This window comes from Falco naumanni, chromosome Z (genome assembly GCF_017639655.2).
Source record: "Falco naumanni isolate bFalNau1 chromosome Z, bFalNau1.pat, whole genome shotgun sequence".
In the NCBI taxonomy this organism is placed as follows: domain Eukaryota; kingdom Metazoa; phylum Chordata; class Aves; order Falconiformes; family Falconidae; genus Falco; species Falco naumanni.
Genome location: NC_054080.1, coordinates 72,514,932 through 72,538,170, shown reverse-complemented (window position 1 = coordinate 72,538,170; position 23,239 = coordinate 72,514,932). Strand labels below are relative to the sequence as shown.

At 38.3% G+C, this 23,239-nt stretch overlaps 2 protein-coding genes across 8 annotated transcripts in view; one reads left to right on the top strand and one right to left on the bottom strand.

The window, feature by feature from the left end:
- Window positions 1-1,604: 1,604 nt before the first annotated feature.
- LOC121080746 lies at window positions 1,605-7,517 on the bottom strand. Its single transcript, XM_040578868.1, has 3 exons — window positions 7,278-7,517; window positions 4,205-5,049; window positions 1,605-4,064 (listed from the first exon to the last, which is right to left on the bottom strand). The coding sequence occupies exons 1-3, from the start codon at window positions 7,515-7,517 to the stop codon at window positions 4,061-4,063; spliced, it is 1,089 nt and encodes a 362-aa protein (XP_040434802.1). The 3' UTR covers window positions 1,605-4,060.
- Window positions 5,043-23,239, top strand: part of NIPBL (NIPBL cohesin loading factor) — a 152,169-nt gene continuing 133,972 nt past the window's right edge. For 6 of the 7 annotated variants that reach the window (XM_040579220.1, XM_040579224.1, XM_040579223.1 and 3 more), the window contains exon 1: window positions 5,043-5,528. The gene's annotated coding sequence lies outside the window, so the exon portion shown is untranslated. Of the gene's footprint in view, window positions 5,529-12,731; window positions 12,834-23,239 lie in introns of all 7 variants that reach the window. The other variant, XM_040579217.1, reaches the window with a different exon arrangement.

Sequence of the window (23,239 nt, the reverse complement as noted above, 5' to 3'; positions counted from 1 at the left end):
TCTTTTTACTGGCAAGTTCATTAAAAACAGTGTGGCAAGGTATTGTAAGCATGATATGGTGTTCTCAGATTTCTTTCATCCATACAAGTATGGCTTTCAGCTTGTAGTGAATACAACAGCCTTTAAGGCCAATTCTTAACTTACGTCTTTTGCCTGAAGAGGAATATCCACATTTACTTGCTGGCCCATGAAGCTGTATTGATTTACTTTTATACCTTAAAAAGTGTGTGTGTGTGAGTAATTGCCTGAATGTTTTTATCTTTATCTCTAAAAATAGTCCATAGTGGCCCTCAAAAGCACTTGTATGAAATTCCACAGGATTTCTTATCTAACTGACATGCAATTCTCTGTCTCTGCTAAAAAACATAAGTTGTTTTCCCAATGCCTATTCCAAACAAGACATTTGAGTGGACAGTCATACAAGGCTCAAGTTAAAAACAAAACAAAACAAGGGGGGGGGGGGGGGGGGGGTGGGGGGGGGGGGGGGGGGGGGGGCAGAAAAATTTAGAAGAATATTTTGTGGGAAGGAAGTTACAGCACGAATGGTACCTGCTTCCTTTCTGAAGTTCAGCAATGATGAATACACAGGAAAGCAGCTAAAGAGCATCTTTAGCCAGATGTTAGGTTTCTTTCAATGACGATGTGTAACTTTGACCATTTATCTTCCCTACAAAAACAACTGTTATTAGGCTTGTTCTTACAGTTAGTACAATAGACTGGATAGTCTGCTTGTCCAGCAATCTGTCACTGACCTCTTTTTTCCCGTTATATAATGTGTTTTATTATTATATATGTTTTACAGTCTAAATCACATTTTAAACTTTTAAACGTAACTTTTTAAACTATTTAAACTTTTTTCAGAATCCCTAGCGCCTTGCATAATCAAGAACTGACTATAACATTCAAATGGAAGTACTAGAGCTTTGTCTTTTGTAATTTTTCTCCCATACAGAACTGTTTTTACAAGTATACGTTTTAAAAGATGAATATGCCATAGAATTCATACTGTGTATTCATACAAACACAAGCACATTCTTAACATGTTAGAGAGAGTGCAGCTTTGTCACTTAGAAAAAATGAAAAAGTATTACTTCATTTTGTGTTAATTCCTATTGGTAAATTATGCTAAACATTACCTCTGTCTGGCTAACCAGAGGGGAAAAAAAAAAGAAAATCAGCAGTCATGAAGCTGTAAGCTTAGAGCAAGTAACTACACAAATACTTCACTCTTGAGTCTGCAGGCGTCCTTGGCTTTTTATTTCACTTGTAGCACTAAAGGCCTCATCTGATAAGTCAGGCTGCTTACTTCTCACAATGAATATTCCCCAGTGAATTAATTACATGTTGCTATTATTTGCTCCTGTGAACTAGAGTCAATATAAAGAACATAACTTTATATTATTTGTCATACAAGCATTCATTATTACATTCTTCCTGCTTGCTGTTGTAGTCCAGCCTTAGCACCAGATTCTAAATAATTCATATATTTACATTTAGGGTGATAGCTAATGACTGCATTACTATACTACATCCAGATATGAGCTCCCAAAATTTTCTAGAGAAGTTCAATTATTGAAAAAATATAAAAATGTACAATCATAATGTTACTTTTTAAAATTTTACAGACACATTTATTTAACAAATGTGCCAAAAATATATACTGCTTATAAATAACTAAAAGGTAAACAAAACAGTATTTGTGCATCCCATGAAAAAATGACAGGTACCTATATGTTATATCAGCCCTTAAAGAGACAAAAATTAAAAAGCACAATACATTTTTCAGTCATTCTATAGAAAAAACCCCCACATTATAAGAAGCAGCCTCTAAGAAAACATTGGTGCCAGGTGTATTTTTTTGTGTAATATTACATGCTGTCCATAATTTATGAATCTGAGTAACAACATGTTGCTGTCAAGGAAGTTAACATAAGAATGAAGAGGGCAAAGAGGTCTGTCTCTTCACAATTTTATAGTGTACATACAAATACTGCCTTTCAATATAGAAAGCTTATCTCAGTGCACAGTTGTAAACACCAGTAAGGGAAGTACCTACAATTTACCATCTACCTTGTGACGATTGCTTGAGAAATACGTGTTAAGAACAGTATAGTCTGCACAAAGACCTTTAATTCCTGTCTTTTAAAGTTGCATTAAAACAGTCTTTGAAGAACACCCCTCAGAATACTGACTAATGCAAATAGGTTAGATTTACTGGAGCCCAGTCATTCGTTCAGGGCAAAAGACACTTTTCCTTTGGACATCAAAGCAAGTAGGGTTAGGCTCTAAAACTTTACCCTGAAACTTGCAATTCACTTTCACGACTACAGAGGTGTGGATTTATCAGGGGAATTCGGAGAGCTTTGCCCTCCTCCGCACTGACACCAGTTTTATTCAGCGCAGTATATATGCTTGGTAGTGTGCCACAGTCATGCTTGTATGACTGCATAGCTCCTCCCATACAGATTAGGACTACCTCCACCCCATGACTAAGGCCTGGAACAGTAGTAAGGTTTAAAGTATCTTGATATGTTTTCAGGTAATGTTCTGAAATGCTTGATTTATCCCTTTCTCTGGCCTTTTCAGGTATGATGAGCTGAACACTATGCACACTAAAGTGTATTTTAGGAACATAGTGAGCCTCTATTCTGCAATAAATTTCTGTGAGTGGACCTTTAAAATAAAAGGAACACAAGGAACAACTTCTCTGAATGCAGTAGAAGAATCTGAACTTGCCTTTTAAAAGTGGATTATGGTAATATTTAATGGAATAAAAAATATTTAATTTCCCTTAAGAAAAAAAATATCTTGATTTGCTCATGTGTGTTACATCACCACCTTCTAAAAGAACTGATGACTTAGTCATTTTCAGGTGCAGGTAACATGCAGGCAAAACAGCTATTTCTACAAATTCTTGTAGTTGAATGGGATTTTAAAAGCGTAAAATGGTCCAGTGACATTCTTACTGGAAAATTCTGACTGAAACTAGTCAAATCAGTGTTGTGTTTTACTATGATGTTTGTACTGGTTAAACCTTATTTGGCATTTGAAAAGGAAAATTTCAGGGTTTACATTTTATTTACATACTAATTCACCAGTTAAGGAAAAAAAGTTATATAAATAAATTACTAAAATCACAGAAAGACATCATCAACATGAATTGGTAACAACTGAAGTAGATTGAAGTAGCATTTCTGGGACAACTTTGTAATTTTAAAATCAGGTTTTCCTGTGGACTCATAGGTGTACATGTCCACATACGTACAGGTATGTGAACTCCAAATAGGTAGTTCATTAAACTTTAGTTTATTACCAGGAGAAGATAAATAATTTTTCCCCTTGAGTTCCAGAGCTGCACTGTATCTGTATTAAGCACAAAGATTTATGAACATGCTTAATTTACTACACCAATCATTTCCCTTTATTTCAAATGGATAATTTAATTAAGTTGTAAACGCATAAACAGTTATAGGAATGGGGCCTTTTCTATTAACTTGTAACAAAGGTATGCAATACATTTTTTTCAGAGTCCAGTTTGCTCTGTCTCCATTAAACTTAAGAGGAGCATGTACCCATTAGATACTAGTATTTCCAGTACTGAATTACCGTATTCGCCAGTGCCATCTTCACTTCTGTACTTCCAAACAAAAACACATACACCTGTAAAACGAACTTTGATTCATCCAGCATTATGCATTTAAATAGTTGTTTAAGCTTGCGAGAAGCACTGTAAATCTGTATTAAAGACAGAGCATTATTCAGGAAATCCTAAGACTTGGAAAGACTGAAGTGCATTGGTGTGAGGTATTTTATCCCTTTGTGCAAATAATATCCATCCGGAGCTGAAAGGGTGTGTTTGTATGTCACAGGGTATTTACAGCTGTGTCCAACTGCATCGCTGAATCCTGAAGCTGATGGACAAGCAAGGCTTCCCCTGGGAATCAAGGGCATTTTGTCCAAGAACTGAGGACCAAAACGACGCGAGTATGAAAAGACATAGTTAATTCATCGGATATAAATGCTTCTTCACTATTGTCCTGTGCTGTCATGATCCAGAGTTTTACCTGTACAGAGGAACACCAGAAAATCTTTCAGACTAGGACATTCCCTTTCTCCAAACGCTCCTTCACAACCCACGATTAAAATATTTCCAGTAAATCTGGTGGCGGTGGGGAGCATCACCCTCCATCGAAGGACCCTTTACCCGAACGTCAGCATTCTCCCCCGTGCTCGTCCAAAAAGGTTGTTTTTAAAAGCCACTCCATTTCGGTATGTCCACCTGGAAGTCCCTCGCCCCGGCAACGCTTTCAGCATCGGGTGTTTCAGTTCCTGCGACACGGCCTCTCGACCCGCACAGACGGACATGAGCAGTAACTCCAGCAAGTGTCCCGGGTCTGACACATCGCGCCCGCTGGGGGGGCGGGGGGGACACGGGCACGAGTGCCGCCTTTGTGCCTGCAATTTAAAGCGCCTTTTTAGGTCTGCCTCCTGCGAGGCGGCATTTTGCAGTCCTCCTCCCCACCATCCTTGGGGAAGACAAAAATAAAACCCCAGAACGTGTGCTGGTTTTTTCAAGGGCCATTTCTTCACAAATCGCCGGCAGCCTTCCTCCCGGCGCAGGCCTAGGCGTGAACTCCGGTCTCGTTGCGCGCACTGGAAGGGCGGGGGGGTAGGGGGGGGGGAAGAGAAACTCAGGCGGCAGCCGCAGGGGTGGGGAAGGGGAGAGACGGCTCCGCAGCGGAGCCTCAGCGGTGCCTGCCGCCGCCAGGCGAGGCGCGGCGCGGCGGAGGGAGCCGCTCCAGCTGCGGCGGCGCTGGGCGGGGAGCGGCGCCGCGCCGAGCAGCGCGGTGGCGGCGGCGGAAGCGGCGCTGGTTGCGCGAAGGGGGGAGCGAGCGGGCGGCGAGGCGGCAGCGGAGGGAAGGGGGAGGCTGTTGGTGTTTGGCGCCGGTGGAGGGAGTCATTCCTGCAGCGGCACTTCCGGTCGGCATTTTGTTCTGAGAGGGAGCGAGAGAGACACACACAGGATCCTTCCCCCTCCTCCTCTTCCCCCTACCCCCCCGCTCGGTACCGACTCACCGTGCCCAGGCTGCCCCCTCCCCCGCCCTGCTGCGCTCGCACACACTGAGGGAGCGGCGGCGGCGGCCCCCTGGCAGCGCTGCCCCCCCGGCCACCCCCCTGCTCCCCCGCGGCTCGGAGTGTGTCTCGGAACCAGTTCGGCGCGGCCCGGCGCGGCCCGGCCCGGCCCGGCCCGTGTTGATGTTGTGAAGCAGGCTCAGGGGGAAGGGATTTGTCTCGGCCGCTCACCCCCCGGCTCTACATGTTCGCTGCACTGAGGAGGAGACGGAAGAGGAGCCAGCCCCCCTCCCGGCCCGGATTATTGTTGTTATATTATCTCCCCTCCTCCTCCTGCTCCGCGGCGGCGGCGGCGGCGGCCCAGCGGCGGCGGCGGCTCCTCTGAGGAGGGAGGGGGGCGGATTTCTCTCCCCCTCTCTCGGATTCTCGTTGGATTCAGACGCCGATTTGCTCAGGTAATCCCCCCTCCTTGTCTCCCCTTCCCCTCCCTGCCCTCTCCAGCAGCGGGCCGGGCCTCCCAGCCCAGGCGGCCCAGCACTGCCGGGAGCGGAGGGGATTAGCATTTATCCGGGGTAGAAGGGAGTAAGTGGCAACCGGAGGTGTTTATTTCGCAGCCCCCTTTCCTGCTCGCTCGGGTTTGGCGGAGGAGATTGGTTCCTCCCGGGCTGCCGGGAGGCCCGGGCCCGGTGGAGAGCGCAGGCCCGCCGGCCAGCGCCTTTACTCCAGCTCGGGGATTAGAAAGGCGAAGCGGCTTCTCAGTGACAGGCCTCAACCCGGAGAGGAGCAGCAGGAGGAGGAGGAAACAATACAATTAGCCGCAAATGTGCACTGATCCTTTGCCATATTTACAACTTCACCTAGGGCAAGGAAGGAAGGTCCCAGCGCAGACAGCCCTCTGAAGTGGGGAAGGAGTAAGTGGAGGAATAGAGGAAAGAGAGACAATGTAAATAGCCAGGAACAAAAATACCACCTCACTTCGCTGTTACCTTCTCATTCTAACCAACTGCGTTCTGAACGTTCAAAAGTTCGAATGCACGTGGATTTATAATGTGTAGAGGTTTAGTCTCTAAATAATACAGCGATTGATTAGTGTTCTAATCACTTAGTATATTTATAGCATAAAACTAGCGCTTGTGGGATGATTGACACAACACGGACACCTGCAGACCCAGAAAATATAGATAGGCAAGCATATTGTATCAGGTACTCCACACAATCTTAGTGTCTTTGTACTGTATTCGTTACAAGAATATGTGGTAAATTCACAAGGAATACTATTTTATGCTTTTAAAAAACAGAAAATGGGAGGGGGATCATCTGCAGCGTCCTGCATTTATGACATTTAAAGGACCAAGGTGAAAATGAAATCTTACCCAAATTTGAGAACCAAACGTAAATTTAATTAAGTGAAAAGTGAGGAACGCTTAAAAAGTGTCATCCTTTCTTGTCAGGCCATACCACTTTGAGATCCTGAGATTGTTATTGGCTGTTTGTGTCCATGATGTTTGAATATGTAATTAGGTGTCATTTTAGCAGGTCAAATCAAATGTGTTTTGCAAATGACTGTTGATGAAGTGACAGATCTTTGTAAATAAATGGTAGCTAATTTACAGTGAAGTAAATCTTGGACTTATGCGTGGTAGAGTTGAGAGTGTTAGAAAAACTGAGGTAGATCTAAAACTGTGAAGCAGTAAAAATAGTCCTACAGAAATTACATAATTCAAGGAAATTATGAGATACAAAGTTTCGTCTTGCACATGGACAGGAAGCTTGTACATGGCAAACAAGTAATTAACATTATATAATTTGTCTATGTTTCAGCAGATTTTTAGTCCTTCGGGTGGATTCGTTGTAATAAGAAGTGGTTAATGTATCTAATAGAGTAACTTTCTGGTGTATTGTGTTTAGAGTCTGTCTAAATAAAACTGTGCTGTCGTGCCTCTGAGTGCCCTGATACATGTTTAAAAGGGTGAAGTTAATATAGCTGTCACGTAGAAGGCGTGTTTTTAATGCTGTAAATCCGTGTAGTAGTCAGTAGCGTGTCCGTGATTTGTATTGGTCAGGGAGCAGTTTGAATTTTAAAAAGCTTGAAGATCCTGCTGAGCCCCAATCCCGGCCTCCCTCCCTCCCACTAATCTCCCATTCCTGTCTTTGTGCTGCCTGGTCCTGTTAAGACACTGTTTGCAACAGGGCCTCAGGCCTACGTGCGTGGAACCATTTACACTTCGAAAAAGCAGCTTTTTATTTTTAAACTTTGTGAGTTGCAGAGGGAGCCACTGGTTGTCTCTAACAGTCCCTGTCTCAGTGTGTTGCAGCAGAATTCCTGTTTTCTCTTGGTCCTTAGCATGCGTAGAGGCCGAGTGTAACTCTGCTCTACAGGAGAGAAAGGACTGTGCAGAAGTAGTTGTAGTTCTTGGGTAGTTTTCATCATCAGGAAGCGACATTAGCTCTAGTGTTTTCTTTCTTCTGTTTCAGACAGCTCTCATTTTAAGAGAAATGGTTTTGTTAAGCTAACAGTAGTGAACTTCTCAAATTTATTTTTCGTTTAAGGAGGTTTGTTTTAAATATACCAGATAGAGCAGGAAATGAGCTGCTGTAGTTATGTAGTTCCTGTCAAATTTATCTTGCCAGCATTATGTTTGTGGCACTTTTTTTTTTTTTTTTTTTTTTTAAATCAGAAAGCATGCACTTTTCTGGTATGAAAATTAGGCATATTTATGGAGGAAAATTTAAGATACTATTTACTTGTGATTTGTAATGAGTTTTTTGGTCTTGTTCTTCTGAGCCACATGGATTAATCCTGAATTAGTTGCTTTATCACAGCCTATGTAGTTGTAAATATCTTTATATCAGAAAAATATATTTAGAATACAGTAAATATTTCATGTGGAAATATTTAGAAGACTGCTTATTTTTGGTTTAGACTTTATTTTTTAGCACACTTAAGAGTGTGTGTGTGAAGCAGGACTGTGTCACTTTCATAGTACTTTTTCCCAGATGTTATTTTGTACTGGTCCACTCTTTATCACAACAGCTAGCTACTTAAGGAGGAAGTAGTTACTTTATTCGTGTTCTAGAAATACAAAATTAATTATTCTGAAATTATTGCCTGGAAGAAGAAAATACTTTCTTCTTGTTACCTTTTATTTTGTACTTTTGACTGCCTTGTACATTTTGAATTTGTTTCCTGTGTACATGTTTTTGTTCTTTTTCCCTCTTAACTTAAATGTTTTACCTGAAGTTATTCCAACAAAAAAATCTTTCCCTGAGGCCTTTTTCTGTCTTTTAAAACTGTTTTTATACTTCTTAAAAATAAAGACATAGAAGCAGGCATACCAGTAAATTTTTTTTTTTTTTTTTTTTTTGCATTTGGAATGTTTAAATTTTGGTTTAGGAGAAACAGAACACAATCAGAGAAACAAAATTATATCACTAGAACCCTTTGCAGATCCCTGTTCTCCTTAGGCGTACAAGTACCCCTGTGCAATCTTATTGCATGTTTGAGACTCCATATACATTAATGTTCACATGACTCTTCTTGTAGAATCAAGGCAATAGATAGTAATTTATGCTTTCTAGAAATTGTTCTAGAGGAGTTTATGAATGTTGGACACTGACAACAATTATAGGCATACTTAATTGGAAAAATATGAGTAGTGATATCTTTAGAATTTGCTGTCTGGTAGGTATGAGGTGGATCATGTGGTGTTAGGGTAGCAATTCAGTGTCACAAAATTGCTAGAAATACTTAACATCTGAAAAAAACGGCCATTTAAATGTGATACTGCTTATTTTCAATCTTGTTGTTCATACGCCTTTATTATATGTAGTACAGGTTAGGTTAGTTTCTGACTTTGGATCATCAGCAGTAACAAACACTTAGTTGCACTGAGTTACCTAGTAGGAAATGCTGGAAATTGGTGATACCTGTGTGTTATTGCTAATGAGCCTGTATAATAACAATCCTTTGTAATAATCACTCTTTCTGAAATTACAGTTGTTAAAGGATTGTATTCTAAAAACCTTTAATATAATTCGTCTGGATTTGTGTTTTTATTTTTTTTTAGTGTTACAAGTATACTTCTTAGTAGCTGATCCTGACCCTCAAATTATGTGTGAGAGTTGTGTTCTATATTGACGTCTGCTGCACCCCAGGAGTGAGGAAATTGTGTTTCATGAGGTTGTGCAGGATCTGTGATTTGTGTCTCACTTCCTGTCCCTGCGGGTCACTATGGAAAATCTCACTAGGAAAAGGGAGAGGAGAAGGGATTTTGGCCCAGTTGTTTGTAGAATCAAAGAGGAATTCCAGTCAAATTGAAAGTGATTATTGATACTGTACTTGAAGGTGACTACTTGGTTTACACAAATAACTTTAAAAAATGTAAACATTGAAGGCCATTTTTCATGCTAAAGTCAGAAAAAAATTAGAAACATTCATTTTTATGGCCTTTAGTATTTGTATCTGTTGGTTTAAAGTGCTTTTCCAATTGGAGATCAAAATTCTTCATATGGGTAGCTATTTTAATTTTTCATATTACTTTGATACTGTGGTTTGTTTTGGAGCACTTTGTGTTTTGTACCAGTGTGTATGTGTAGACATGCAATGCATTTTAGATGAACAATGTCAAAAACGCTAGGTTGCAAAGTAAGGAACTTGGAGAAGGAAACAGCAGACAAAGACTACAGAAGCAAACATAACCTAGCCCCCTTCTCCATGCACTGGGCCTTTAACTACATTATTGTATTCCACTTTACCCTTGCAGCCTCAGGTCAGTGCCTCATACATGGGAAATGCCAGTTGACTGGTATACTGTTATAACCCAGTTTATGTATTTGTTTTTCTTTGTCATTCAGTGTGCAACCTGCTGCCTCATTACCTGCTGTAAATACCCAAATCTCTCCTGGTGAAGTGTTTTCACCTGTTAATTTGTCTCAAGGAATTGTCTCGAAAATGATAATTGTCTCAAAATAAATAGCCATGCTTCACAAACATTAGAGAATTATTTTTTTGGTACATCTGTAAAAGATTTTTTCCATTTTACAGATGGAAGACTGAAACTGAAGGAAAATAGTAAATTTTAAAAGTGCTTATAAATTTTGAGTAATTTGACATGCTTTATTCTTCAGATTTTTAGTTACTTTACATCACAGTAAGTTTGAGTTTTTTTGCAGTTGTGAGTGCAGTGCATTTCAACATATCAGGCTCGTATTTTCTCATGATGGATCCCTAGGAGGTATAGAATGGATTTTCACTGATGGTCTTAAACATCTATTAAAGTTTCAATTGTCTTGATCATGCCAACAGCTGGAACAGATTTCCTGTCCTGAAAAATAAAAAAGAATCACCCTCCGTATTGTGAAGAACCCAAAATCTCTTTATTGGGAAGAATAGAGATAACAACTAGGTAATAACCCAAATTCCCGCAAGTGAACTGGTTGAACGGAATCCTCTGCAGCCTAGTGGTCAGACCATTTCATTGCAATGTCAGTCTGTTGTCCAGCTGCTCTGTGGCTCTGTTAGGAAAGCAAGACGGTTCACAGGTGTCATAAGTGCATTCCTAGCCAGACAGTTGCTTTTGAGGTGTCAGAAGTCCAGGTCCAAATGCCTAATCTATATTGGGCAGAGAAGGTCTTGAGATTTTTTTCTTCCCATAGGGCTTTTTATGTCCCATCTTCAAGGCATGGCCTAGAGGCAGTGTTTATTATGGAGCAGGTAGAAAAGCAGTGCTCAGTCTTTTCCTTTTTCCTTTTTTTTTTCTTTCTGTGTTTACTTGTGATGGAAGTTTTCTGTGAAAATAAGTTGGAGGGGGTTTTAAAGGTTTTTTTCCTTCTGTTTTTTTTTTTTTTTTTTTTAAGAAGAGTTGATCTTTATAAATGGCAATTTCCAGCAGAAGATCTCTTGGACAGGAAACTGTTTTTAAGCAGCTGGAATTATCAACTACATTTTATTCAGATTCCTTGGTAAAAAAGTATAGTGTCCCATAGAAGACACCTCTTCTACTCTGTAACTCTTTGTTTCATGACATGTATCATGTGCTATATATGAGGCAGAGTTCCTGTAAATAACAAAAACCATTATATGATCACTTAATGAATAACCCGTATAGTGCACAAGGGACTAAATTGTAGGTGTAAGCAACCATAATTCTGACATTCCTTAACACTTTAATGCTTGGTTTTGTAATGTTAACCTTTTTTCTTTCATTTGTATTTTTAATATAATGTAATTTATCAAGCTCCTTGAATGTAAACACGTGTCTGTGATAGCGCAACCCCTCTCCTGTCTGAGCTAACACTCTCTCATCTGTGTTGATCAGATACTTAGAAAGGATGAGGTTACAAATACTTCCATCTCTGAAATTTTGTTTCCAGGTCTTAGGTCTTAGTAGAGACTCTCTTGGTTTCTTGCATGTTATTTTCAGGTATATTCAGAATATATATATATATATATATATATATATATATTCAGGTATGTTGCATTCTCATTTTCTTTGGATATGGTTGCTGGATATTAAGGATGGAGGGAAAATTTAGAGGGCCCTCATCACATGCGATGTACAGCAGCTGCCTTAGCTCCTGTAGAAAAAGTAATCTGGAACCTGCTTTTTGGAGTCTAAAAGCTGCGAAAATTTTGGTAATACTCCAACAAGACTCTGGTGAGGGCTTATGGGGTGTACTTTGTAGGGATCTAAAATTGGTTTAACTTTGATTTTTTTATTTCTTCTTTCTTCTTTCTTCTTTTTTTCTTTCCCTAAAGGAAAATTAAAAATCTGTCTGATGATGCATTTGTTAAATTTCTAGTTCAAATTAAGGAGCTTTTACTACATGGATGCTAGTAGGGGGATGTTTTTTGGTTTTTTTTTTTTTTTTTTTTCTTTTTCTTTTTCTTTCTTTCCTGTATGCTGGGAAATGGATTTTCTTCTACTAGCATGTTCAGTGATGATTTGTTCTTCCTGGAAGTTTCCTTCAAAACTCATGTTGAGGCATAACCTGTAACAGAAAAATTTCAGTGTGTCGTGTTAAAATTTGGCAGTTATGGGGAATTGAAACAGAGTTTAACAGAGTTACTAGCTGACTTTAAGAATGCTTGTTGCTTCTTGTTTGTTCTGTATAGATGTGATTAGCAGTGACTCTTCTTGGTTTCCTGACACCGTTTAAACACAGTGATTTTACTTCTGACTTCGCTAAACTTTGGTCATTTAGGCCAAAATCTTCCATACTGAGTGACTGCCCTTTATTAACTAATTCTTTCAATAAAGTTTAAAGCTAAAATAGTTCACTGGCTCATAAGTGTCATGCTAGAGAAAAAGTTTAAAAATTATTTCTGACCTTCTTTTCCAAGTAATTGGAGCACCCCCATTCTTTGGGAAAGGAATTTAAATTTGAGAGTGAGATCACTTTTTGCATTAGGGATGTGCATCTTGTTGACATTCAAAAACCTGTCTAAAAATTGGGCAAGTTTTTAGTGTCTCAAAGTAGCTGACTTTCTCTGATTGTAGGCACTAATGTTGAAAAACTTTGTGTACAACAGGACTTTCCTAATAAGTACAGTTCTAAGCAGTGAGATGTGATGCAGGCTTTTAGTTTTCTGGTGTCCATTCTTGGCTTATGCACAGTGCTGATTCATTTGAATGTTGAGAAGACAACTGTTGTTGCAGGTGGTCGACAAGGTGAATACGCGGAGAAGAGTGGTGGACTGGAGCAGACTTACACAGGACGGAAAGGGAATGGGAATTTGAAGGGCAGGAATTGGGAGGAAGGTAGGAGCTTGGAGTTCCTAAGGAAGTAATGACTGAACTGTGAGGCCTGTATAAAGGGGCTGGTGGGGCAGATACAGGTGTCCTTAGTAAAGATACACAGGAGCTGTGCAACAGCCTTAGCAAAAAGCCAAAACAGAAGAGTACTTTGGAATTGGGTTTACAGTCAAGGGAAGCAGTTCAGGGATGGGAATGGGTGGGTAGTATGTACTGATAGAGGCCAGAGAGGGGAAGAAGAGAAAATTGCTTGAGAAGTCTGTAGTACAAAACAAGGATTGGCTGGGCAAAGAAGCATTATTTCACACACAAGAATTCGTGGTTTGAATTGTGTATCCCCAGCTCAGTAGGATTAAAAAAAAGGCTCAGAAATGTCAAGTATTTCTTACAAGAGCAAATGATAGGGAGTTCTGTAGTTAGATTACTTGTGTAGTCTGCATTTGGCATCTTTGTGAATGTATTGTGGTAGTCCTTAAGTTTGTTGTCAGTTTTTTCCTTAGAACAGAATGCCAGTTTTACTAACTGTGTGGAATGAGTGGAGTTGGTTTTGGTTTTTTGGTTTTTGTTTAAAAAAAAAAAAAAAAAAAAAAGAACAGGTTATATTAATGTTTCCTAGGATTGGCCTTAGATATTGTTGATTCTGCCTTGGGGAAAAGGATAGGCTCCTGAGATTGCTTCCAGTCCTGTCTTATGATTAAATATTTTGATTTCTCTTTGGTGTTCAGTGTGTAGTCCTTTACCTTAATCACTTCACATCTTTAAGCCCTGTTCCAGAGATAGATTTCTTAATTTCCTCAGGAGTTTTTCTGGAATCCTTCACAAATACTTATTTTTAAAATGTTTTTGAGGAGAGTATGTAATATGCAAGTTGGGAACTGAGATGCAGAAGTTAGTATTCATAACTTTGGAAGTCTTAACTGGAGCAACTGTAAGATTAAATTAACTTGAATTTTTTTATATCATAACGTGTGATAATATTAGAACGGATTTTATTAATTTTGGTTACAAATATGACTAATCAGTGCTTCTTCACGTTAGGCTTCAGAGTGTGCAGGAAGAAAGGAACACAGAAATATTTACCCTTAGTAATAGAAATAGAATGAAATTCTCAAGAGTGAAAATTTTCTGTTTCCTCCTATCTGATCTGCAGCCTGTTTGCCTTCATACTTGTCTTTCATTTTTACTTGAAGTTGGAGAGTCATGTCTACAACAGACCTTGCAGCCTTATGAATAGCCTCTGATTCATTTCCAGAGCAGATTCCTCCTGTAAGCTGAATGAAGACTGGGCCTGGGGCTGGGAGGGGGGTGTTACACAGTTATGTAATCCAAGGACTGCATCAGAATTCTTGAGTGTAAGGGGCATTTATTAACTTCTGATTGACTTTGCAAATGTGATCTTTCAGCCAAGGGGTGTGTGTGATTTCCTGATAGAAGTCTAGAAAGATTTGCGTTGATACACAGAAGAAGTAATGCTTGAGTAGTTTGGTGATGTCAGCTTTTCTGTGTTGAGCATTCTGTTGTTGTAGACGGTTTTTTAACATCAGATCTTCAGCATTTTTAATCATACAAATTTTAACTTATGGAAATGCATGTATTATAGTATCTTTTTAAGCATTGTGTTGTAAAACAGCTGTCACAGTGCAGCAGGTAAAAATTTTGATCGTGATTTCTACATCATGAAAAGGAGTTGGAGTGAGATGAAAAAGGGACTTCATTGTTGCGATGCTATGATTGAACAGGTCAGCCCTTGAGTGTCAATCGAAAATTTGAGATGTGTGAGCATGCATAATGGAACTCACAACTTTGTCTGTGGTGCTGAGTAAGGGATCCACATTGTTTAGTCAATAGAAAACATTGGAGAGATTTTTACCTCCTGAAAGAGAGTTTAAATAAATTTGTTTTCTAATCTTATTCTCTCTTTCAGGCTTTTTGCCTGTTGTAATTAATTTTCTTTGCATTGTGGTGTAGTACTCCTTTGACAAGAGAAGGGAGTGCGTGCTACCCCATAAAATCTTCGAGCCAGTCAGGGACTAATAGATAGTGACAAATGCATGTCTGAACCTCCTGCTACTGAGGATGATTTTAGAATTTCTGTATCTGACATCCTGAGCAAGTACTCCTCTGTTCTGCTGAGATTCTGAGTGAAGGGTTGGAGGTGGTGGCTAGCACGCAGTGCATAGTAACCAGTGTTGTGTGTTAGGCATGTTCAAAGCGTGTGTATGACTGGACTTTCCTACTCTGAAGGCCTTGCCCAGACTTAGGTTTGTAACAGGTGTTGAGCTCCTTGGTTCTGCAAAAACAGTGGCAGTTCTGACATACACTGAAGAAAAGCTGAACTTTCAGCTAGGTGAACTTTCCTGGTGATAATTCAGGTGACTAATGGCTTAGAGGGTTGTCAGAGCACACTGTGCACTCTAGGGTCACTATTACAAAAGTTTATTTAGAGCTATAGTGCTGCATTTTTACTCACCAGAGTAACTCCCACTGCTTCTGTCTAGTGCGGTGTGAAGTTTAGTCAGGTTATTTATAGAAATGGATCATTTATTGTTACCATGGAAAATATTAAAATATTTGAGGCACTGCAATAAAGAATAGCATGATTTAAGAACTCTTGTGTCTGCAATTCTGTAAATATCATTACGTGAACAAGCCATCATAATACTGGAAGGTAAACATTCTCAGTTTTCACATCACACTGTAATCTTGGCTTGCAACCTGGAGAAAGAATAATGAAAGCTACTTCCTTAATTTAGTGCCATGTTAAATGATAATGTTGAATTAGTAGGCTTCAGAATAGGAGTTCTCTCTTTTTCTGTAAATGTTTGTGTTTATTCCTGACAAATTCTTTTTCTAGGCTCAAAGTAGACATATGATGTCATGGGATTAAGCTAATTCTTAATCACATCTTGATAAATAATTAGCCAATGAAATCTTATAAAAAGCTCTGTAGGTGGGCTTCTGAGAATTCAGCATGATTTGTTAAGTCCTGATAATTGAAGTTATTGCATGCTCAGCTACAGTGAACGTTTAATTGTGTATATGTAGCCTGTGGCAACTGCATGTAACTTGATTTAATTTAACCTTGTTTCATTGCTGGCTAAGGAAGGTTGAATTGGTTTGCATTTTTCATGGACTAAGTATATATGCATAATTATTGAAAGTCAGCTGATGCACAGTAACTTGAGAGTCTGGGCTGTCAGCTTGCCCAAATGTGGCTGACACTCCGTGGATCTTTATTAGAAGGGAACAGTATTTGTCTGAAACAAAGCTGTTGAAAGTCTCCTGCCTGCGCCTAATTACTGATACGGGTGTAAATTTGAACAAGTGTTTTGGGAAGGATGCTAAAAGTAGGTGAAATACCTCATCGCAAAATACACTGATTTTGAAATCCAGTTAGAAGATACCATAAAGCATGTTGTAGATGTAAGCAGATAACTATTTTAAACGAGAAAAAAACCCTCATCAGTTTTATGATTAAGCCTACGCGCTTATGCTATTTTGTAATAAAAAAAACAAACAAAAATTAGAAGATAGATGTACTTTAGCTCTAAAAGTTAGCCTATAGAAATAGCATCATTTACCAAAGGCATTAAATTTTCTCTGCAGAACTTAGAGGTTTTATTAGTAAAATCACATTCACCTTCATAGGAATATTTTAGTTTAGTTTCATGTGCATGATTATGATGAATAAATATTCTGTAAATCAAGTTACATTCAGGTACATTAATAGGGTTTTGTGTCAAGTGATGCTTTAATATTACGCTTCTGTGAATGGATTGCCTTCAGTGGGCTTACACAAGTGCCTTTACTTGAAATTGATAGGTATCATCTTAATGGCTTCCTGAAATAAGTTAGAATTTTACTTGGACTTTAAATAGCTTAGTCCTGAAACATTAGGGTATTCAAATGCAGTAAAATGTTTATTTGCTGAACTCAGTGATCACAGTAGTAAACAGTCTTGGTGCACACAAGACTATTTAAGAACCGCTTTTGTTTTTCTTTAAATAATATATAATAATTTTGTAGATGAGATTTACCCCATTAAAACCAACGGTAACTTTAATGGTTCTGTCATAGTTACTTGTTATTGTTCTGTGATTAATCTGGGTTTTGTCATAATCATTGTTAAGCATTTTATGACTCTTTGTAAGTTAAAGATGTTTCTGTTTTGGGGGCATGGTGTGGGTGTCAGTTGTGGCCTGGAGTGCTGATTGCTAAGATGCAGTACTGGGCTCCTGCTTGTCATTTCTTTCCGGTAACTTTCAGAACTCTGAATGTAGTTTATGAATTCAGCACTCACGTAGCTTGCTAACATACTCATCAGTGGTATGTTATTGTAGATGCTAAGATAACTTGAAATTTATTTTTTTTGTAATCACCTATGTACAAGGTTGATACATATGATTAGTTAATAACTCAGATACTTGTCCACTGAAAAGCAGAGAGTCATGTTTGAAAATTTGCTTTCCAATTTTTTCAGAAATAAGAAATACCTACTTGACAGCCAGTGTCTTACAAGAGGATGTTTGCTGTGAGTAAACAGTAGGAATAATTAACAGTGGGGGGAGCTCAAGTTCCTTGTAATATGAACCTGGAAAACACAAATGTAAATGAATGTTGGATTATGTGAAATAGCAGTTTAGTGCTATACAGAATACTACTGTCAGTATAAATTTGTGTCTCAGATATAAATGTTATCATGTGTGCCAAAGCATGCAGACAATAATGACAAACATGTGGCCTGGGAAGGTCACTTGTGGTTCTGCAAGCTCTAATTTATGGTGTCCCATGGCAACTGTTACAGAGGAAAAAGGATTATGAATTGAGATGTATCCCTGGATCATGTCCTGTGAGTTTAATGTGAAGAGTTTTAAGTTATTTTTTTGCAGAGGTAAACAGCCTGTTGCCACAGGAACAGATCTTTTCCTTGGTGCTGCTGTGTTCTCTCAGTTGTATGTTCTGTCACAGAGGCTAGTGGGAACTAGTAGCAGTTACACTACTGGAACTAGTAGCAGTTACACTACTGGAAAACAAGACAGAAACTCAGTTGGTTGACGACTTGGATGAATAGCTAGCAAAGGACAGTGTCCCTACCTGTATAGGTGCCTCAGGATCCAATGTAGAGAGGAAAGACTGAGAACTAGTTACTCCTTATTGCTGCTTCAGTGTCTATGTCAGTATTGATGCGAGCTTAAGGTAGCTGAGGCCTGATCCATTTCAGCTGCTTCTGGTTTCTGTTCAAATGGTGTGTGAATGAAACTAGAAGGGTGTCACGCTTCATTTTTAATGCTTCTGTATTGCCAGAATATCCCCATAAAGATGGACAGCCTCTGGGGCTACTTTAAGCTAAAGCAATTTCAAGTTTGGAAAAAAACCCAAATTGATTCTATTCTACAATAGCAAAGCTGCAGAGAACTAAGGATCTTCTCCAAAATGAGACTGTGACTTGTGGAATAATGTTAATGGTTCACAGTAGAAAGATGGAGCTACCTCTCTAAAAGGTGCATGTGTAATCACCTGCATCTCAGGGAACACTGCAAAGATTGGTTTTATTTTTCCCTCAAAGGTACTTCCCTACAAATACATATTTATAGCATTGCTGTGTTTTACGTCTTACTTGGTACATTGTCATTTTCATTCATCAGTGAGTTATGGTAGGCAAACAGCTATAACTGTATTTTTCTCATAATGGGTGACCTGAAATACATAGCACACTTATTTTAGGCTTTTTAAAAATTTCTAGATTTTAATTACTTGAAAGATACATGGATAATAAGTTTCATTGGGGGTTTTGTGTTTTTTTTCAATGTAAGTAAAACTCAGGACAGTTCAAATATAACTTACTTGCATTTTGAAAGCCATCCTCTTGCTAGAAAAAAAGAAATACTGCATTGCAAATAGTTGCAGTTCAAAAAGTTATGAAGATAAAGTGCTGAGCATGCAATTGTGCAAATTCTATTAAAAAATAAAGCATGACTGAGTAATCTTCAGTTTATTAATTTATTTGCATGGTCAGTTGTGGTTGTTCATGTATCTTAGCATATGGGCCACACTACACTTTTTCCTTAGCAACAACAGGGACAATAATGCTGTCTGAATTCTGTAGTAGAAAGCTTTATATTAAAGCCTCAGAGAAACTGAGGGCTGTAATTAGCCCTCTCTTTCACAGTAGCGTCTTTTAGATTCTTAGGAAAAGGTAGTAGTCATTTGGAGTGAAGTGCCTGGAGAATAAAGAACACAGAAGATAAGCAGAACATCTGTGGGTTGGGTACAGGTAGGGATGACTCAGGATGAATTATCTTGGCATGGTCCTGTGAAGACTAATGTAACCTTCATGGAGCAGTTCTTGGGCCTTCTCCATATGCCAATGACATAGGCAACTTGGCAGTTCAGTCGGTAACTTGGAACTGTGTCCATGGCTAAAGACAGAGACTTCACTTTTATTGTAGCTTTTGTTGTAGCGTATCAGTTTGGAATTTAGAGATGCCTTTATAGGATGCATGTGGATTTTTATTTAATCAATAAAATGATATCTGCAACTAACAGTTCACAAATGGGAAAATGCAGTTTTTTGCAGTTTCAATCATTAACTGATGGCCAGCTTTCTCATATTGTAAGGTGTGATTTACATGAATAATGAAAAAATATTTGCCATGTATTAAAGAACAGAGAAATAGTAGCAGTGCATTTATCCTTTCTGAGACTTTACCAGTACCTTCTTTGAAGAAGTAATTCTAAGAGCACTTTTTTCTTTTATTATGTAGGTTTTTTTGCAATTTTTTAATTTGTCAACCTCATTATCTCCTTGCTTTTGTAAGTGAGAGCCTGTGTATGTGACATAATTAGAATATACTTTCTGGAAAGGCCATGTGAATACTTAAGTAACTGAAGCTGGAAACAGGCTTAACTAAACCAAAACAAGCTGCTTGTATAGTGAGACTTAGGTTTCTGCATTTCTTTGATGTTAGTTTAAATATCCTCCTGGTTTTATTAGTATAATCCTGTTCCATTAATAAAGGCTTGGTCATCTCTCTCCCCTCCAACCTTCCCCCAATCTTGAAACTGGCTGTTTAATCACTAGCTCTCATAAGCCAGTCAAGAAGCCGTATAATGAAAGACCACTCTGGGAGTGGGAGGAAATAAATATCTTTTCCTGTTTTACTTGGGAGCATTGGCAGAAGAGATTGGTTGGGTGGAGTATGAACGAGACTGCCTTTCCCTGGTTTGTGCATTACAGCACATAAGCAAATGAGAGCTTGCAAGTGTGTGACATGAACAAGATGGAGAGGCTTTATTCCCCTTCTCACCTTGCACAATATGAACACACATATTTTGACTTGAGTGAGTTGGGTAGGTTTGTGGGAGAAAACTTGATTGCTGAGGGGGCATGTCAGTTGACTTGCAATTTCATCATTCATTTTACAGTATGGCAGTGTTTGATTTAAAATATTTATAAATTATTTAGGAATACTGACTTTGAAAGTATATTACTAAAATAGATCCTGAGAAATATTTTGGCTGATTGGAAGATGTTAACAACTTACAGATTTCAGTATAATACAACAGATAACTCTGTATGGATCTCTGCCTCCCCCACACACACTTACTTCCTTAGCTTTTGGGGAAATACAGGTTAGGATATATGAATATGTTGTCACGTTTGCTTCCTTGCATTTAGTGTTGGCAGTAATGTGAACAAGTGTGAACTTTCTCTTTATACTGTATGTTGTATAGCTTTTGATGACACTGTACTCCAAAGCAAAATAAAAACAATGTATGACATCTCTGATCATATTTCTGGAAAAGTTATGTCAGTAAAAATGCATAGATTGACATTTTAAAACATAGTGATATTTGTGGGAAAAAAAATCAGTGTGCTAGACCTGCAATTAGAATGTAACTGAAGTGTTTTTGTTCTAGAAATACTGTAATGGTGTAAAACTGAAACACCTTGGTGCTGTTACTTTAAAATAAAGTCTATTTAAATGTAAACATTTTTCAAAGCTATGACCACTTTGACAAATGACAAGTGTTCAGTGAAACATTCTAATTAAAAAAAATTCTCATTCAGGTTAATGGACAGCTGTCTAGGAGAGAGGATCTACATAAATCCTTTCTTTCTAGCCATTAATGGTGAGGAGATTGGAATTTTCACCAGTGTCTCTCCCTGTACTTTAATGTAATATGAATAATGTTCATCAACTTCCGGCTATCAAACGATTTCTCTTTTAGTACATGATGAAGATCGTAGCTGTAAGATCTCTTCCAGATCATGCATGTGCTTCTTGCTTTTCCTGTTGTTTTCTAGATCCTATCACAGTCCACTTCAGAGAGCCTTAGACAGCTTTGATCTCATGAACGATTTTAAAGTTTGCTAAATAGTCTGGTTTACTAAAAGGTTACAGGAGTTTTTTTAATATTACTTTAGCAAAGAAGATTTCTTTGTTTACCAGATGTGAATTTAGAAAACACAAGATGTGGAAGGTTAAGGTGCCATAGTTCAGTTTTCACCCGTAACCCTATCTACTGTGCTTTTTATGTCAGGTTTATATGACAGGACAGTAGTCACATGGTTGTACAGCTTCCCATCTTCAAGATTGCTATGTGTAAATATGCTTATGCTTAAAAAAATACTGTATGTGCAGTGAATATATCAAGGCCAGCTAGCCAAATTATGGTAGTCAGTAAAGTGTAACTTCATAGTTGAATGTCCTAATTTTTTGTACTATAAAATTGGCACTTTAGTTACACAAATTTGACAGTATAGTACTTGGGGAGCATGAAGACCATTAATACAAGATGATGTGGATGATGTGAAATTAAGTTAGTATCTCTTTCCAGAGTATGGGACCTTATTAGGAGTGACTATACTTAGTGCACAACCTGTTCTAAGTTATCATGTAGTTAATTTGTTTAGTCTATTTACCTGAACAATAATACTTTCTACACAATAGGAGGAGCAGGAGTTTTGAAAGTTATTAAACTAGTTGATTCAGAACTGTTCAGTTGTAAAGATAAACAGTTGATATACATGGCTATGACTCTTTAGAAGTGGAAAAGTAAGGAAAAATCCTTTTATTGCAAATTGATGAATAAAACCTCTCCGGAAAGTTTTATTTACCTTTTGGGGTAAGAACCCTCTTTAACAAAGCAGTTTAATTTACATCTGTGAAAAGGACAGTCTTTAAGAGGTAGATTAAACGTCAGTGATAGTGCTATTGGATGGGTGTCATTACATGTTTAACTGAAGAGTCCATTCTGGATTATGTAATTACCCCTTCACTTTTTTGTGTTTGAGGTGGAAAAAGTGGTTTATGTGTGTTTGTTTTAAATCAGGTTACCAAATACGTTGTCATATTCAGGAATTTAATAAGGAAAACACTAATGGAATCTGAAATCCTCTAGTAATTTCCTAGTTTTTCTTCTCTTAAACCTCATTTTGCTCATCTGGTGATGCCTGTAACTACAGCCTTAATTTACCTAAGCTGAAATAGTTGTTAATTTAGGTACTGTTACTGGGCAAGCGTTTTTATGATGGACTTGATAGTGTTAGTCCTGCTCATGTTATCTGTCTGAGTGTGTCTATATATAATTAAATACAAAGAAAACTGACAAATGTATAATTTGAAAAACAATTTGAGTACCAAGCAGAAAAATCCTGCAACTGGCAAGCAGCTGAGCTGTGACTCTTAACAAAAAATATCCTTTTCGATTCCTAAAAAATAGCCTTTCAGAATATTTAATTATTTCATGATCGTGTCAGTTGCCTTTCAGTCTGTTTTCTGAAACTATGGAGGACATGTCTCATTGTTTTGGAAATTACTTTTTTTTACTCTCATAAGGATTTGTCTATCCAACTGAACGTATTAAGCCACTGAGATAGTACAAGACCAGACCTTCATATTAACAGTAATCACAGTACTCATCTCTGTACTTCAAGTTACTCGTGTAGTATAATCTCTTAGCTTTTCAAGTTCCTAGCTTGAAGAGCAAGTGAGTAAAACATGGTATTATGAAAGGAAAAAACCCAGAGCTTTGCAACTTCTAAATTAAGTTTCCATTACTTTATCTGCAGAGAGTATTTCTGTACCCTTTTTCTAGTCTGATATCATACACAGTTTTCACAGCTTGTGCCTTAATGACTTTTGAAATTGGATGACTGTTATTAAACTGCTAAGAAATGCCTTTTACCACCAACTACTTGAGAGATCTTGGTTGCATTGTGGCAGAAATCCTGACAATTAGATAGCAATTTTTTTTTTAAGTTAACCACTATAATTGCAATACACTGTTTTTGGGAAATGACATACAAACTAATATTTTTAAAAAGTGTGTGAAGTTTTGCCTTAACCATGTATTTTGAATTTAACTTTGGGTTTGATGTTTGCTCTAGTAGGTCTCACCGAATTCCT